Source organism: Myotis daubentonii, chromosome 10 (genome assembly GCF_963259705.1).
Source record: "Myotis daubentonii chromosome 10, mMyoDau2.1, whole genome shotgun sequence".
Lineage (NCBI taxonomy): Eukaryota > Metazoa > Chordata > Mammalia > Chiroptera > Vespertilionidae > Myotis > Myotis daubentonii.
In genome coordinates this window covers 54,854,173-54,868,722 of record NC_081849.1, presented here as the reverse complement: position 1 = coordinate 54,868,722, position 14,550 = coordinate 54,854,173, and the positions used below count along the sequence as shown (strand labels likewise).

At 41.4% G+C, this 14,550-nt stretch overlaps 1 protein-coding gene across 1 annotated transcript; it reads left to right on the top strand.

The window, feature by feature from the left end:
* The first annotated feature begins 11,481 nt into the window (after positions 1–11,481).
* Positions 11,482–11,823, top strand: LOC132242533 (large ribosomal subunit protein eL31-like). Its single transcript, XM_059711273.1, has one exon. The coding sequence runs from the start codon at positions 11,482–11,484 to the stop codon at positions 11,821–11,823; it is 342 nt and encodes a 113-aa protein (XP_059567256.1).
* The last annotated feature ends 2,727 nt before the right edge of the window (positions 11,824–14,550 follow it).

Below are 14,550 nucleotides of genomic sequence, written 5' to 3'. Positions count from 1 at the left end.
CCCGTAATATAAAATATTGCGGTTTTTCTAATTTTGTGATTTTAAGAAATCTTTTAATTCAAGTGGCAGCATTATAAACGTAAGGATCAATACTTAGTAAACACAGCACTCACTGAATAGTCGGTAAATGTTTTCTGAGGAAATGGATGAATGACCATGTTTGGAGCAGCATCCTCCATACACCGGGAGGTGGCAGGTTTGATTCCCAGTCAGGGAACCAAGGTTGCAGGTTCAGCCCCTAGTCCAGGAGTGTATGGGAGGCAGCCAATCTCTCTCCCTCTTTTCTCCCTCTCCTTCTCCCTCCTTTCCCCTCTCTCTAAAATCAATAAGCATATCCTCGGGCGTGGGTTTTAAAAATGTCATCAGCTAGATGGCATGAGCGATCTTACATGCACGCTGTGCAGCCAACATAGCCACACGGGTCCTTGATTTTTGTTCAAATGACAGATTATATTGTTTTGGAGCAGTGACTCTCAACCTTGGCAGCACATCGTAGTCACCTGGCAAGTTTTAGGAAATGCTGCAGAGTAGGCATTGATTTCTAAAATCTCCCTGATGATTCTACTGTGCAGCCAAGTTTTTATGCTCTATTACTCGGACTTGATACCAGACCAGACCATAAAATTAGAATATCCAGGGGTAGGACATGGGCAAGAGCATTTTCCAAAGCTCCCTGGGTGAATTCATGTGCAGGCCAGCGTGAGAACCACCGAAAGTGTCCTCAGATCAATTCCGCAACCTCTGTTTTACAGGCGAGTATAACTGAGACCTAAGCACTCCATGGTCTTTCCCAAAGTTAAATGGCTGAGTAAATTCCATGTTATAGGTCAGGCCATGTCTAGCACAGGGACTCAAAGAACAGAAGAAGCCATTTTTAAAAAGAAAAAAAATGCAAATCAAAACCACGAGATATCACCTCACACCTGTTAGAATGACTATTTTCAATAAGACAAGAAATAAGTGTTGGTGAGGATGTGGAGAAAAGGGAGCCCTCATACACTGCTGGTAGGAATGTGAATTGGTACAGCCACTATGGAAAATTGTATGGAGATTCCGCAAAAAATTAAGAATAAAGCTACCATATGACCCAGCAGTCCCTCTTCTGGGTATCCACCCAAAAAAATTTGAAAACACTTATTCATAAGGGAATATGTATCCCTATATTCATTGCAGCATTATTCACAGTGACCAAGACATTGAAACAAACTGTGTCCTTCAATGTTTTGATAAAGAAGTGGTACATGTAGAAAATGAAATACTACTCAGCCATAAAAAGATGAAACAGTACTATTTGCAACATGAATGGATTTGAGAGTGAAATAAGTCAGATATTAAAGGACAAGAACTGTATGCTTCACTCATATGTGGTATGTAAAACAAAAAGTAACAAATGAACAAATAAAACAAACAAAACAACCATATATATATACATATATATATATATATATATATATACACTCTAATAAAAGACAAACATGCAAATTAACCATACCTTTGCTACACCTTAAGCGACGCCCACCAGCCAATCAGAGCGACTACATGCAAATTAACCCAACCAAGATGGCAGCCAGCAGCCACGAAGTGGCTGAAGCCAGCAGGAGGCTTGGTTTCTCCAGTGATGGAGGAAGCCAAGCTTCCCGGCAGGCCCTGAGCTCCACTCAAAGCAACAAAGTTTCAATTATAGAAGGTAAATAAATCCCAGAATTAAAAAAAAAAAGAATAAAAGGAGAGGCTGGGAGCTTCCGTCAACTGGGGGCTTGGCCAGCCTGAAAACGGCCCTCAGCCCCTCACCCAGACTGGCCAGGCACCCCAGTGGGGAACCCCCAACCTAAAGGGTGTGTGACCAGCCTGAAAACAGCCATCAGCCCCTCACCCAGGCTGGCCAGGCACCCCAGTGGGACCCCCACCCTGATTCGGGACACCCTTCAGGGCAAACCAGCCGGCCCCCACCCATGCACCAGGCCTCTATCCTATATAATAAAAGGGTAATATGCAAACTGACCCTAACAGCAGAAGGGAATGACTGGTCACTATGACACACACTGACCACCAGGGGGCAGACGCTCAATGCAGGAGCTGCCCCCTGGTGGTCAGTGCGCTCCCATAGGGGGAGCTCTGCTCAGCCACAAGCCAGGCTGATGACTGCCAATACAGCAGTGGTGGTGGGAGCCTCTCCTGCCTCCTCAGCCGCGCTAAGGATGTCCGACTGCAGCTTAGGCCTGCTCCCCGCTGGCAAGTGGACATCCCCTGAGGGCTCCCGGGCTGCCAGAGGGATGTCTGACTGCCAGCTTAGGCCCAGTTCCCCAGGGAGTGGGCCTAAACCAGAAGGTGGTCATCCCCCAAGGGGTCCCAGACTGTGAGAGGGCACAGGCCAGGCTGAGGGACCCCCCCGAGTGCACAAATTTTTGTGCACCAGACAGGGAAAGGATACAGAGGGTGAAAGTGACTAGACTTTGGGTTATAATACAAAAAAATAAGGTGTACAGATGTTGTATTATAAAGTTGTACACCTGAAATTTCTATAACATTAACCAATGTTATCCTAATAAGTTGAATTAAAAAAATAATCTGTGTGTGGGTGGGGGGAATAAAAGAAAGTTTTCAGACTATCAAAAATAGATAAAAATATGGCAACATTTAGAATCTTTTAAAAGAACTAGCCAATGCGTCTTATCTAGTTATTGCTTCTTCACCCTCTGGTCAGATTATTTACTAAATCATCTAAGCCCATCTTGCATTTTAAGTGATTCTGAAAGGCCTAATTTGGGGAAGAGTCTTGGGAGTATGACTGTTTTATACCGGGGGGTGGGGGGGGTGGGGGGTCCCATGTCCTAGTAATCAGTCCATTAATGCATTAATGGCTGGTGTATAACAGAATGGAAACAATGGGAAAAGAGAAGGTACATCTTTAGAGGACTGACTGTTCTGTGCTGGGTTTCCTGTGTGGAAAATCAAACGACTTGCTACTAATTGTTTGTGTGTGAAAGTCCTTGGCAGTGATGCCAACAAAAGCACAGGATAGTGTGTCTGTTCAAAGCAAAACACATCAGATTATGTATTCAGCAAATCCTTATTATCAGAACCTTCGTCATGTGAACGATTTGCTTTTAGGCTGGGCTACAGGAGGCCCTTCCTGTGAACAGATGACTGGGCTATTAAACACAGAGCTGCCAAGGCAGAGCCACAGGTGGCCATGACTTGGCAAGTGATAAAACACCAGCACCCTGAGGACAATAAAAAATGGACAGGATTTTCCATCTGGTTTTTAATATGTATATACAGCACAAAAGAGTTTCTTGGGGAACACTGAGTTTTACGATTGGACATAATGCACAGTATATGTCCCTGTTACCAAGCCCATACTTAAATTTGAGAATTTTTTATTCGAAATAACTGATTTAAATATCTGCATAAAGGCAGTATTTCTGCTGAATAATAAGTAGCTGTATTCTTTTACTGTTCCCCCATTTCTTCTTATGTTTTTAAGGATTCGTCATTAATATTTACACTCTGTGTAACCTTAGAAAAAAGGCATGTAGAACATGTGCACTGAGAATTTTACAAATCCACACACTTCACCTTCTCTCTCACTCTCAGCCACAATACAATGCTCACAAGATGTCAATCACCTACCTGTACAGACCTTTGCACTCATTCCCTCCACAGTACATGCACATAATCCCTATTAGTCTGATCCTTCCCAAGCTCCTGAGATTCTCACGTTAACCCAAACCTTATAGTAGCTACCACTTTTCAATTTCACTCCACATTATGTTCAGTATATGATCCCTTATACATAATATATATTTGCTTTCCTGTAAATCCTCCAAATTAATCCTATATAATAAAAGCCCAAAAAGCAAATTGACCCCTCAGGCAGTGGTTCCACGGGAATTTGACCACTCACTATGATCTGTGCTGACCACCAGGGGGTGGCGCAAAACATGGGGGGCGTTGGTGACACGGCGCTGGCAGCAGGGGGCAGTGGAGGCGGGTGGAGTAGGTGAGCAGGTGGTACCAGGCCAAGGCGGGTGCGAAGGGGGGCCTGATCATCCTGCCAATCACCCCACAGACAGCTACCAGCGGTGGGGGTGTGGGGGGGGGGGCACCACTGCCGCCAGCTCCCAGGCGCTGAGGGAGCTGGGCAGGAGGCCCAGCCCCAATTGATCGCTCTGCAGGCGGGATGGTGGATCAGGTGAGGGGGCGGTGCCAGGCCAAGGCAGGGTGCCAGGTGGAGCTGCGAGGCTGGGGGTGCGAGCCTGGGGGCATGAGCTGGGGCTCAATCCCAGCAGGCCACCCTGAGGGACCCCACCCGTGCATGAATTCATGCACCGGGCCTCTAGTTTACTTAAATAAGAGTTTCTTAAAATGAGTTTCAGAGTTTCTCACTGATAAAGCATTCTTGAAAAAAAAAAGTATTTTAAGTGGCAGTTACTTTATTTGCTACTAAGGCAAATTAGGTATGACCTGAATCAATAAATGGATTTAATTGAGAAGGATTACTTTGAAACTTTTGGAATTCTATAGCAAATTAGATTAAATTACTTGTACCACATAACTATCTTGAAAAATGGGATTTGATAAAGCAATCACTTTGAAAAGTATTCTAATAGTATATACCTGAGTATCATGAACACAACACAAGGACCTAAGGGTGTTAGTGACTAACTCCCTGAGGCAAACACTTTTGGAGGGAAGCAGTGTTCGTCTTGTCCACGACCTCACTTCTCTGAAACCTATATAGCTGCCCATGCTCCAAAGTACACTCAATACTTTCCCTTATTCAAAACTATGTTCATAGTACCTCCCTTCCTTAGTGAGAATGTGAAAAGTAACCTTTCTCTGCTGTTGTTAATGAGATAAAAATTAAAGAAAAATAGAGATGAACTACCTCAAATATCCATTACTTCAAAGGTAAGTCACACACACACACACACATACACACACACACACACACACACAGGCAGAGAGACAGAAAAGAACTCTAATCCCTCTGTGAGAATTTTTCCAATTGAATGGCAGAGAAATTAATCAGACAAAGGAAGGAGACAGGATCCATTAGAGAACTGAATGTCAAATGCTTACACCTTTTATTATGTCATTTCCTGAGGGCGGCATATGAGAGAAAAGGGAGCATTTCTGAGAAGGGCACAGAAACCCTGCTCCCGGAGAGAGTAGGTAACTTTCTCCCAGTGCACTGTACAAATAAGAATTCTCCCTGCGTGTGCAGTGTCAGAGAAAATTTAAAAAGCAATACTTTTTTAACATGGAGCCCTCTCGTAGCCCACTAGTAGTCTATCGTGGTGGTCAGACATTGGCAGTTGAGAAGGCTGTTGTAGCCACTGGCCAGAAGCAGAGCTGCAGTGCCCACTGGAGCCAGGGAAGGCTGCCTCATGGCCACAAAAAAAAACAAGTTTTTCAGTTAATCCTGTGGCAGCTATGCAATGACGTTGTGATCTGAATTATGGACACAAGGCTCAAATCTACTGCAATTTCCCTTGGAAATTCTGATGTGTACTGCTTCGATTGTTTGGATAGTAAAAATGCTGGTGTACTTTTGAAACCAAAATGTGGGGTGTTGAGTCAGAGTTCATAGTCTTGCAAAATCGAAGAATGAAGTTGCAGACAAAAATGGTTATGGAACCAAAGTTTATTGAGAGCATCCATGGGAATTAAAGTGTATTCGTCCATGTATAGAGTCCCATATGGCCATAAGCCACACTGGCGCTGGGATGTGCTTCCCTGCCACTGCGGGTGGGGGAGAAGAGTGCACCTTTTAATTTAGGGTGTTGAGACAGCCTTGCGAGCTCCTAATTGGTCTTTTCAAAGAATTCTGCCTTAGCAACATCCTTGGGATTGGTTTATATGCCTTACTGCCTTGTGATTGGTTATCTGCACATTGTCTGTCTTAACAAAGTTGGTATCTTTTAAAGGTCATGTCAAGTCTCTCACCCATGCCCTCTATTCCCTGCCCAGTTGGGGTGCCTTAGTAACTCCCCGTACTGGGGTGCCCCGGTTTTATTTCCTTCCCCCCCCATGGTCCCAATTCCTGACTACCTAGCTTCCCTCTGTCTCCTCCCTTTGAGGGAAAATAAGCCAGCAAAGATTTTCTACTAGAGTTGAAAAGTATCATAAAACCAGTGAGACAATGAGACTCATTACAGAAGCCTTTGTTGCCCTCAAGTCACCTGCCGTGGCGGTGAGTCTTCTGAAGTTACAAACTCTGTGCTTGGCAGCACTTAGATTGAGATGTGAACAGGTCCACCTTTCCCGTGGGGGATACAGTAGGTTATCTCTCAACTAATAACAGAAAAGTATGTCTCCTAAAATTTTACTTCATAGAGTTAAGGTGCCTCATCTTAAAGGACAAAAATAGTCATCAAAGAGACATAAAAACCTCTCTAGTCCCAAGTGATTGAAGGTAAAAATAATCTGAAAGGATCTTAGAAGAATGTAGAACAGCATCAGAGAGAAATAGTTAAACGTTTTGAAGAAAATGTTCAGCTTCAGGAAAGCCTAAACCTGTTTAACACAGTAAATTGCTAAATGGTATGAAAGAGTGGCAGCTGGTGTGGCTCAGCTGGTGTGACTCAGTTGGTTGAGCATTGTCCCATGCATCAAGAGGTTGCCAATTTGATTCCTGGTCAGGGCATATGCCCAGGTTTCAGGCTCAATCCCCAGTAGAAGGTGTGCAGGATGAAGTCAACCAATGTTTCTCTCTCATCTAGGTTTCTATATCACTCTCCCTCTCCCTTTCCCTCTAAAAAAATCAATAAAGACATATTAAAAAGGAGTGGCAGAGCTGAAAGAACAGAAAGAAATGCTTGAACATTTCAACACATGAGAAAACAGGATAGAGAGTCCATTAAAATCCATGACTGCATCCGGACTGAAGCTGATAAACTTACCTGCTCTCTTTATAAAACATTACATGACTGCAGCAACAGGAAATAGAAACAAGAGTGAAGCAGAAAATGGAGACCAATATTACCGGTCAGATGTTGATTTGAGGAAACTCATTGATTATATTAACTTAAATGTTACCTTAAACTCAAAAAGAGAAAAACAAGGGGTATTTTTAATTACATGAAGAAAACTACTTGCACAAATTATTTATAGTGTGAATTTTAAAACCTCCAACCAGAGTAATGTGAAGATTTAAAATTTCACAGTGACGTTCAAAGTCTTCAGGTAAGACTCCACAGACATCCTGATCCACATCCAGAACATGAAATGCAACTTCAAGGCAGAAGGGAATTTACCACTTAGAAATAGAGGACAACCTGCCAAACCGGTTTGGCTCAGTGGGTAGAGCATCTGCCTGTGGACTGAAAGGTCCCAGGTTTGATTCCGGTCAAGGGCATGTACCTTGGTTGCGGGCACATCCCCAGTAGGAGGTGTGCAGGAGGAGGCTGGTCAATGTTTCTCTCTCATTAATGTTTCTAACTCTCTATCCCCCTCCCTTCCTCTCTGTAAAAAATCAATAAAATATATTTTTTTAAAAAAGAAAAGAAATAGAGGACAACTTCCCCAAAGTGTATGAAAACATCAGCCTTATACATCAAAACCTTGATTCCTGCAGGAAGATGGCAAAACACCTGGAGGAAAAATATTTGAAAGCACGTGGCCTTCACAGGAGGGACAGTTCTCATGAGAAAATGGCTCAAGAATATTTGCTGACAATTCGATTGGCCAAGAAAAAGAAGCAAGCAATTGACTTTGACTCATATTTTAATGGTACTTCAAATTCTTATTGCCTCTCTAAACATATCTCTGAACCAAAGATCCACTGCTTTTATAAGTTAACTTCATTATCATCATTTGGTGTGTTGTTGTCTAAATGAGCATTATTTTTTAATACATCAGAAATATCTAAAAACTTTTTAAGTATTACATTTGTATACTTTGGAAAGTAAATAATTCTCTTGAGCTATCCCTCTGCAAATCCAAGTTGATTAAATTTGGTACCTTAATAAATTATTTACGGTAATTAGTTGATTAGTGGATTAAACAACTAGGAGTTGCTTGTCATAGAAGGGATAGCACTGGCATAGAATGGTTGGTAAAAATAGTATGATGGCCAGAACAAAGGCTTTGGGATATATACTAGTACCTTCCAGGGGAGCAAAAAGAAGAGAAGCAATTAATTTGTACTCTGGCAGCTGGGCCCCATGCAGACACCAGGAGGGCCGATCCTGGATGCCACTGCCCAAGTCAGAGGCTGTTTCCTGCCATATGGTGTTGGTTGTTGATAAGCATGTGTTTATCTAGGTCTGGCGGCCAGACTCTCCACTGATAAACACACCAGTCTGAAGCACATCGAATGGCACTGCCTCGTCATCAGTTCCCTGCATACGTGTGCACCTGGAGCAAAATATAACTGAGAGAAAAGACAAATTTTAGAAATAGAGAGAAATATTGAAGAAAAGCCACCCCCAGACTCTAACTTCTTATATATCCTAGCCAAAAATGTTAAATGTGAGGAGTTGGTGGAGATGGGGCGGGAGGGGGGCGAGGGGAGGATGGAAAAGTGACATTATACACATAAACTAAAAGTTTATATATATATATATATCAAACCAACTAGCAAAATTTGTATCTTTGCAATAAAAAACATAACTCATAAAACTGCCAAGATTGCCAAATTTTAAAATCAGGCTCTGACTTTTCTCCAAAAATGCTTGTTAATAAAAACAAACAAACAAACAACAAAACAGAAAACCAAATGCAGGGGGGGGGGCCAGGGAATCATAAAAATAGATAATATTTGGCCCGGCTGGCATGGCTCAGTGGTTGAGCATGAACCTATGAACCAGGAGGTCACGATTCGATTCCCTGTCAAGGCACATGCCTGGGTTGTAGGCTTGATCCCCAATGTGGACATGCAGGAGGCAGCTGATCAATGATTCTGTCTCAACAATGATGTTTCTATCTCTCTGTTCTTTCCCTTCCTCTCTAAAATCAATAAAAATATATTTTAAAAAATAGATAATATTTGTTGTATACTTAGTTTAAGGGTACATGAATTATCAAAGCTCACAACAATGCAAGGAACTGGTAATATTAAACATTTGGATTTTCAAGCTAAAGAAATGAAATTCTAGAATGGTTAGATAACTTGCCCTGAATTTGAACCTGGTCATCTGACTCCAAGCGCCATGAAGTTCTGTGTTAAAGAATACACACGCTGCCCTTTCCAAGCCAGTGCTAGCCTCCAGAGTGTGAGGAATGGGACTGCTTTCCCCATAACAACAAAGCACCCTCTAAGAAAGCACACCAGCTTAGCTTGATTTACCAAAGATCACCTTAGGAGTAGACAGCTCAGCGGAGGAAAATTCTCTTTGGTTTTCTAATGCCTCCTGAAGCTTAAACTTGGCAAAAGAAATGGGGTCACCTCTTCCTTTTAATATTAATTCATCTGCAGTGTGAATATCTGAGAAATGTCTGAATAGGTGCCACAGCAGCACAGAATATAATGCAGGAATTATGTCCCAGTTCCTGGTTTCAATTATCACAAAAAGCAAATAAATGAAAAATACTTGTTATCATGCCTTTCCAGCCTATTCTATAATGCCAGGGATGGAGGGAATCTTCATTCTAGAGAGCCATAATAGCTACAGGAATATTTTCAGCCTTCGCCTAAGTATAAACTCTGAATAACTAGCATAAGCTTTTAATCTCTAAGTAGAGTGGGACTTTAAACATTATTTTTATAGTTACACATTTTTTAGAGAAAATGGAAAGCCAGCACCAATTATACATTAGCTAAAATTCCAAAAAAAAAGTATAAGAATTGAAAAAGCACAAAAATTATAAGAATGAAGCATGAAATGATTAAGCAATTTATTCATCTTACCAGGTCCATCAATGTTACATTTCAAATATATTTGAATTGATGGCTTCAATTCTCAGTATATATCTTTCAGTAAATAATTGAATAGCATATGTAAATGATTTCCATGTTACTAGACTGAGAACATTTATCTGTACCCTCCTGCTCTTCAGAGGTTATTTATCATTATCATGGATAGTTGAGTCTGTGGTTCTTTCATAAATTCATGTTTTTATTTATATGTGCATTGAAAACTTAAAAGTCACGCTGCTAGAACATGGGTCAAAAAAGCTTGTGAAAATGACAATTTTATTATTCATGACCTGTTTCTTTCTTAAGGCTCTTTCTTACTCCCTTGAGATTTCATTCTCTTCCCTAGACCAGCCTATACTAGTATGTTAACCCTCAGAGGTGATGTCTGTGATATAATAGAAGCTTCTGGAAATTCTATTGCTGAGAATTTCAAACTCTCTGAAGTTTGGGATAGACAGTACCTTGTAACATCAATAATTCAAAATGTGATCTGGATTCTAAAAAGAGAAAAACAGAATAATAAGAATAAGAAAAATGGGGAGGTTCTATTTTTTAAAAATCATCAATACACTAATTCATTTCCCCATGAAGAAATTCAACAACATTAACTAGGCACCTGCAAAGAACTTGTCTTCCTAATAGAGAGGCAAATAAAAAGGTGACCAAAACAGCCCTGGCCGGCTCAGCTCAGTTGCTAGAGCGTCAGTCCATGGACTAAAGTATCTTGGGTTCAACTCCGGTCAAGGGCACATACTTCAGTTGCGGGCTCAATCCCAAGCTCAATTCCTGGCCCTGGTTGGGGCACATGTGGGAGGCAATCAATCAATGTGTCTCTCTTACATCAATGTTTCTCTCTCCGTCCCTTCCACTCTCTCAAAAAATCAATGGAAAAAATATCCTCAGGAGAGGATTAACAACAAAAAAGATGACTAAAACAGGAAAGTCCTAGACTTTGCTTGCAGGAAAGTCCTAGAAGAAACCACGAAACAATCATTACACTCATGCTATCAGTTCCATATGCACATGGAACAGAAGAGGCATAAGCTAGCAGGGCCCAAATCTTCCAAGTGAGACAGAATGAGAAACACAATGAAAGCCTTCAGAAAAGGAAAAATGTTTTTTAAAAGTTTTGAAGAGTAAAGGCATGTAGCAAGGTGACAGGGAGTTCGGTGTGGAGGAAGCAGCAGGTGTCACACAGCTCAGGAGGGTAATGTTACACGACTCATGAGTGGTACTGTGAGTGGTTTAGAATGGTGGGCAATGCAGTTGAAGAGCTAGACAGACCAAATCATGAAAGGTCTTAAATTCAATGCCAAGAGTTTGATATTACTTCCTGAGCAATGATGTCAATGTTAATTTTGTGTCACTATTTCTCTGAGAATCCCAATTAATACAAAAGGAAAATCACCAAAAGATTGTAAGCAGAGAATAACATGATCCATTTTACATTTTGAAGAGTAATTTCAGTGACAGTGAGTGTAATTCAACTATTTTGTTAATTTTTTTACAAGTGTGTGTGTGCACGTGTGTTTGTGTGTGTGTGTGTGTGTGTGTGTATGTGTGTTCCTTTCCAACCTGGGCTTGGTAGAAAGGCTCCCACAAACAAGGGCAGCAAAATGAAGGGCCATTCTGCCATCAACGAGGTAGTGAGCAGAGAATACACCATCAACATTCACAAGCACATCCATGGAGTGGGTTTCAAGAAGCGTGCCCCTCGGGCACTCAAAGAGATCTGGAAATTTGCCCTGAAGGAGATGGGAACTCCAGATGTGTGCATTGACAACAGGCCCAACAAAGCTGTCTGGACCAAAGGAATAAGGAATGTCCCATCCAGGTGTGGTTGTCCAGAAAACATAATGAGGATGAAGATTCACCAAATAAGTCCCATACATTGGTTAACCTACGTAGCTGTCACCGCTTTAAAACACCTACAAACTGTTAATATGGATGGAAATTAATCACTGATTGTCAAAGAAAATTATGAAACCACAATAAAAAAGTGCGTGTGCGTGTGCACGCACGTGAGCACATGCGCTCACGCGCTCACGTGTATTTAGTATCTATGGTGTGTAAGGCACTGAGATGGCATTAGATTATAAACATAAAAAAATAAACAAATACCACCCTTGCGCCCATAAGTAGTTAAAGTACTTACAATATACACTTACTGAGTAGGAGATAAAGTAAGAGATTATTAAAAAACCCCATCAAGAAAAAATGGAAGCAGAAATGACAGGCTAACTATAAGATGGATCAGGGAGATTACCATTGGCAAGACCCTAGCTAAACAACTGAATGTGTGTTAGGAGTGATTTAAGAGAGAAAAATAAATAGAAGATGATCCCCAGGTTTCTGTCTTGGGAACCCCAGAGAAATAACATCAAGAGTGGGAGATTTAACTATTGGTTTAAAAGAGTTAAATTATATTGTTAACAGATCTAGACACTTCACATAGATTAAACCATTCTATGGGGTAAGTATTATTACTCTCATGACCATTTTTGCTGAGTGTAGAAGATTAAAATGTCTAAACTGACACATCTTGCAAGTGGCAGAGCTGGATTCAAACTCGGAAAGGGCTGAAGCCAACCATGGCCCTTCACAGGCAGCAAAGTGACCAGAATGTGCTGCCTCTCACGTGACTCAGATGGCTGAGTAAACAGAAAGATACCGGCTTAGAAGCTCCTTTAAGATATGTAATTCTTTATAGCTCCGCCCCTTCATTTCAACTTTTTTTTTTTTTATCTTCACCCAAGGATATTTTTCCATTGATTTTTTTCAAGAGAGTGGAAGAGCCGAAACCGGTTTGGCTCAGTGGATGGAGCGTCGGCCTGCGGACTGAGGGGTCCCAGGTTCAATTCCAGTCAAGGGCATGTACCTGGGTTGCGGGCACATCCCCAGTGGGGGATGTGCAGGAGGCAGCTGATCGGTATTTCTCTCTCATCGATGTTTCTAGCTCTCTATCCCTCTACCTTCCTCTCTGTAAAAAAAAAAAAAAAAAAAAAAAAAATCAATAAAATATTTTAAAAAATCTTTAAAACAAAACAAACAAAAAAGATAGTGGAAGAGAGAGGAAAAAGCACAGAGAAATATCCATGTAAGAGAAACACATTGATTGGTTGCTTCCTGAATGAGCCCTGACCAGGGCCCGGGCCAGGGAGGAGCCTACAACAGAGGTAGGTGCCCTTGACCGGATTGAACCCGGGAAACTTCCAACGCTCTATCCATTGAGCCAAACCAGCTTTAGGGCTCTTCATTTTAACTTTTAAATAAGCAGTTTGTAGACTGCCATAAGCAGTTTCCCTGTCTGATTCTTCAGGCATGTGAGTTTAGCATGAAAAATTATCAATTTTTTGGAAGTCATGAACCAATACATACTTGCTAGTGGACTGATTTATTGAACTAGAGAGGTTTTCCTTTAACAAAATATCTGTAAATCATTGACCCAACACTTCCTTTTCACTATTTCAGCCACTGCAAATAGTATCCCTAGGTCTATGCACGGATTATGTACATGTACTTGGTTCTGATTTACACATGGTAATCCTATTCCAGTGCAATGATCTGGGTATATTTGACACAAATGTGCTCTTGCTATACTTTTGAACATTATCTTTAGGCATCATAAAAATATGCTTTCTTATGATCCAGCGATTCCACTTCTGGGAATATACCCAAAGAAACCCAAAACACTAATTTGAAAGAATATATGCACCCCTAAACTCATTGCAGCATTATTTACAATAGGCAAGATTTGGAAGCAGGCTAAGTGTACCCAACAGTAGATGAGTGAATAAAAAAGCTGTGGTACATCTATACAATAAAATACTACCCAGACATAAAAAACAAAAAATAAAGGAAATCTTACCTTTTACGACAGCATGAATGGACCTAGAGAGTATTATGTTAAATTAAGTAAGCCAGGCAGAGAAAGGCAAATACCATATGATTTCACTCATATATAATGATAAAATAAACAAACAAAATAGAAATAACTCAGACAGCCCAAACCAGTTTGGCTCAGTGGATAAAGCGTCAGCCTGCGGACTGAAGGGTCCCAGGTTCGATTCCAGTCAAGGGCATATACCTTGGTTGCAGGCACATCCCCAGTAGGGAATGTGCAGGAGGCAGCTGATCGATGTTTCTAACTATCCCTCTCCACTCCTCTCTGTAAAAAATCAATAAAATATATTTTAAAAAAAGGAAATAAACTCAGACACTAACAGCTGTCAGAGGAGAAGGGAGTCTGGAGGAAAAAAGTGAAGGATTAAGAAAAAAAAAAAACACACCTCACAGCACAGACAACAGTATGGGGGGGGAGGGCAGGTAGAAGCATGTAAAGTGAAGCTAAATGGTGACAGAAGGGGACTTGTGGATAGTGAACACACAATACAATCCTATCTAATAAAAGAGAAACATGGTAATTAGCCATACCTCCGCTACCCTTCCCATTGGCTAATCAGGGCGATATGCAATTAACTGCCAGCCAAGATGGCGGCCTGCAGCCAGGCAGCTTGAAGCGAACATGAGGCTTGCTTGCTTCAGTGACGGAGGACTCCAACGTTCCCTGCCTGCTGCCTCTGAGCTGGCAGTTTGAAACATTGTTACAAATATAGAAGCTAAACAAAACCCCAGAAACCTTCTTTCAGCCAGCCGGGATCTCACAGCTAGAGTTGAAACAGTGT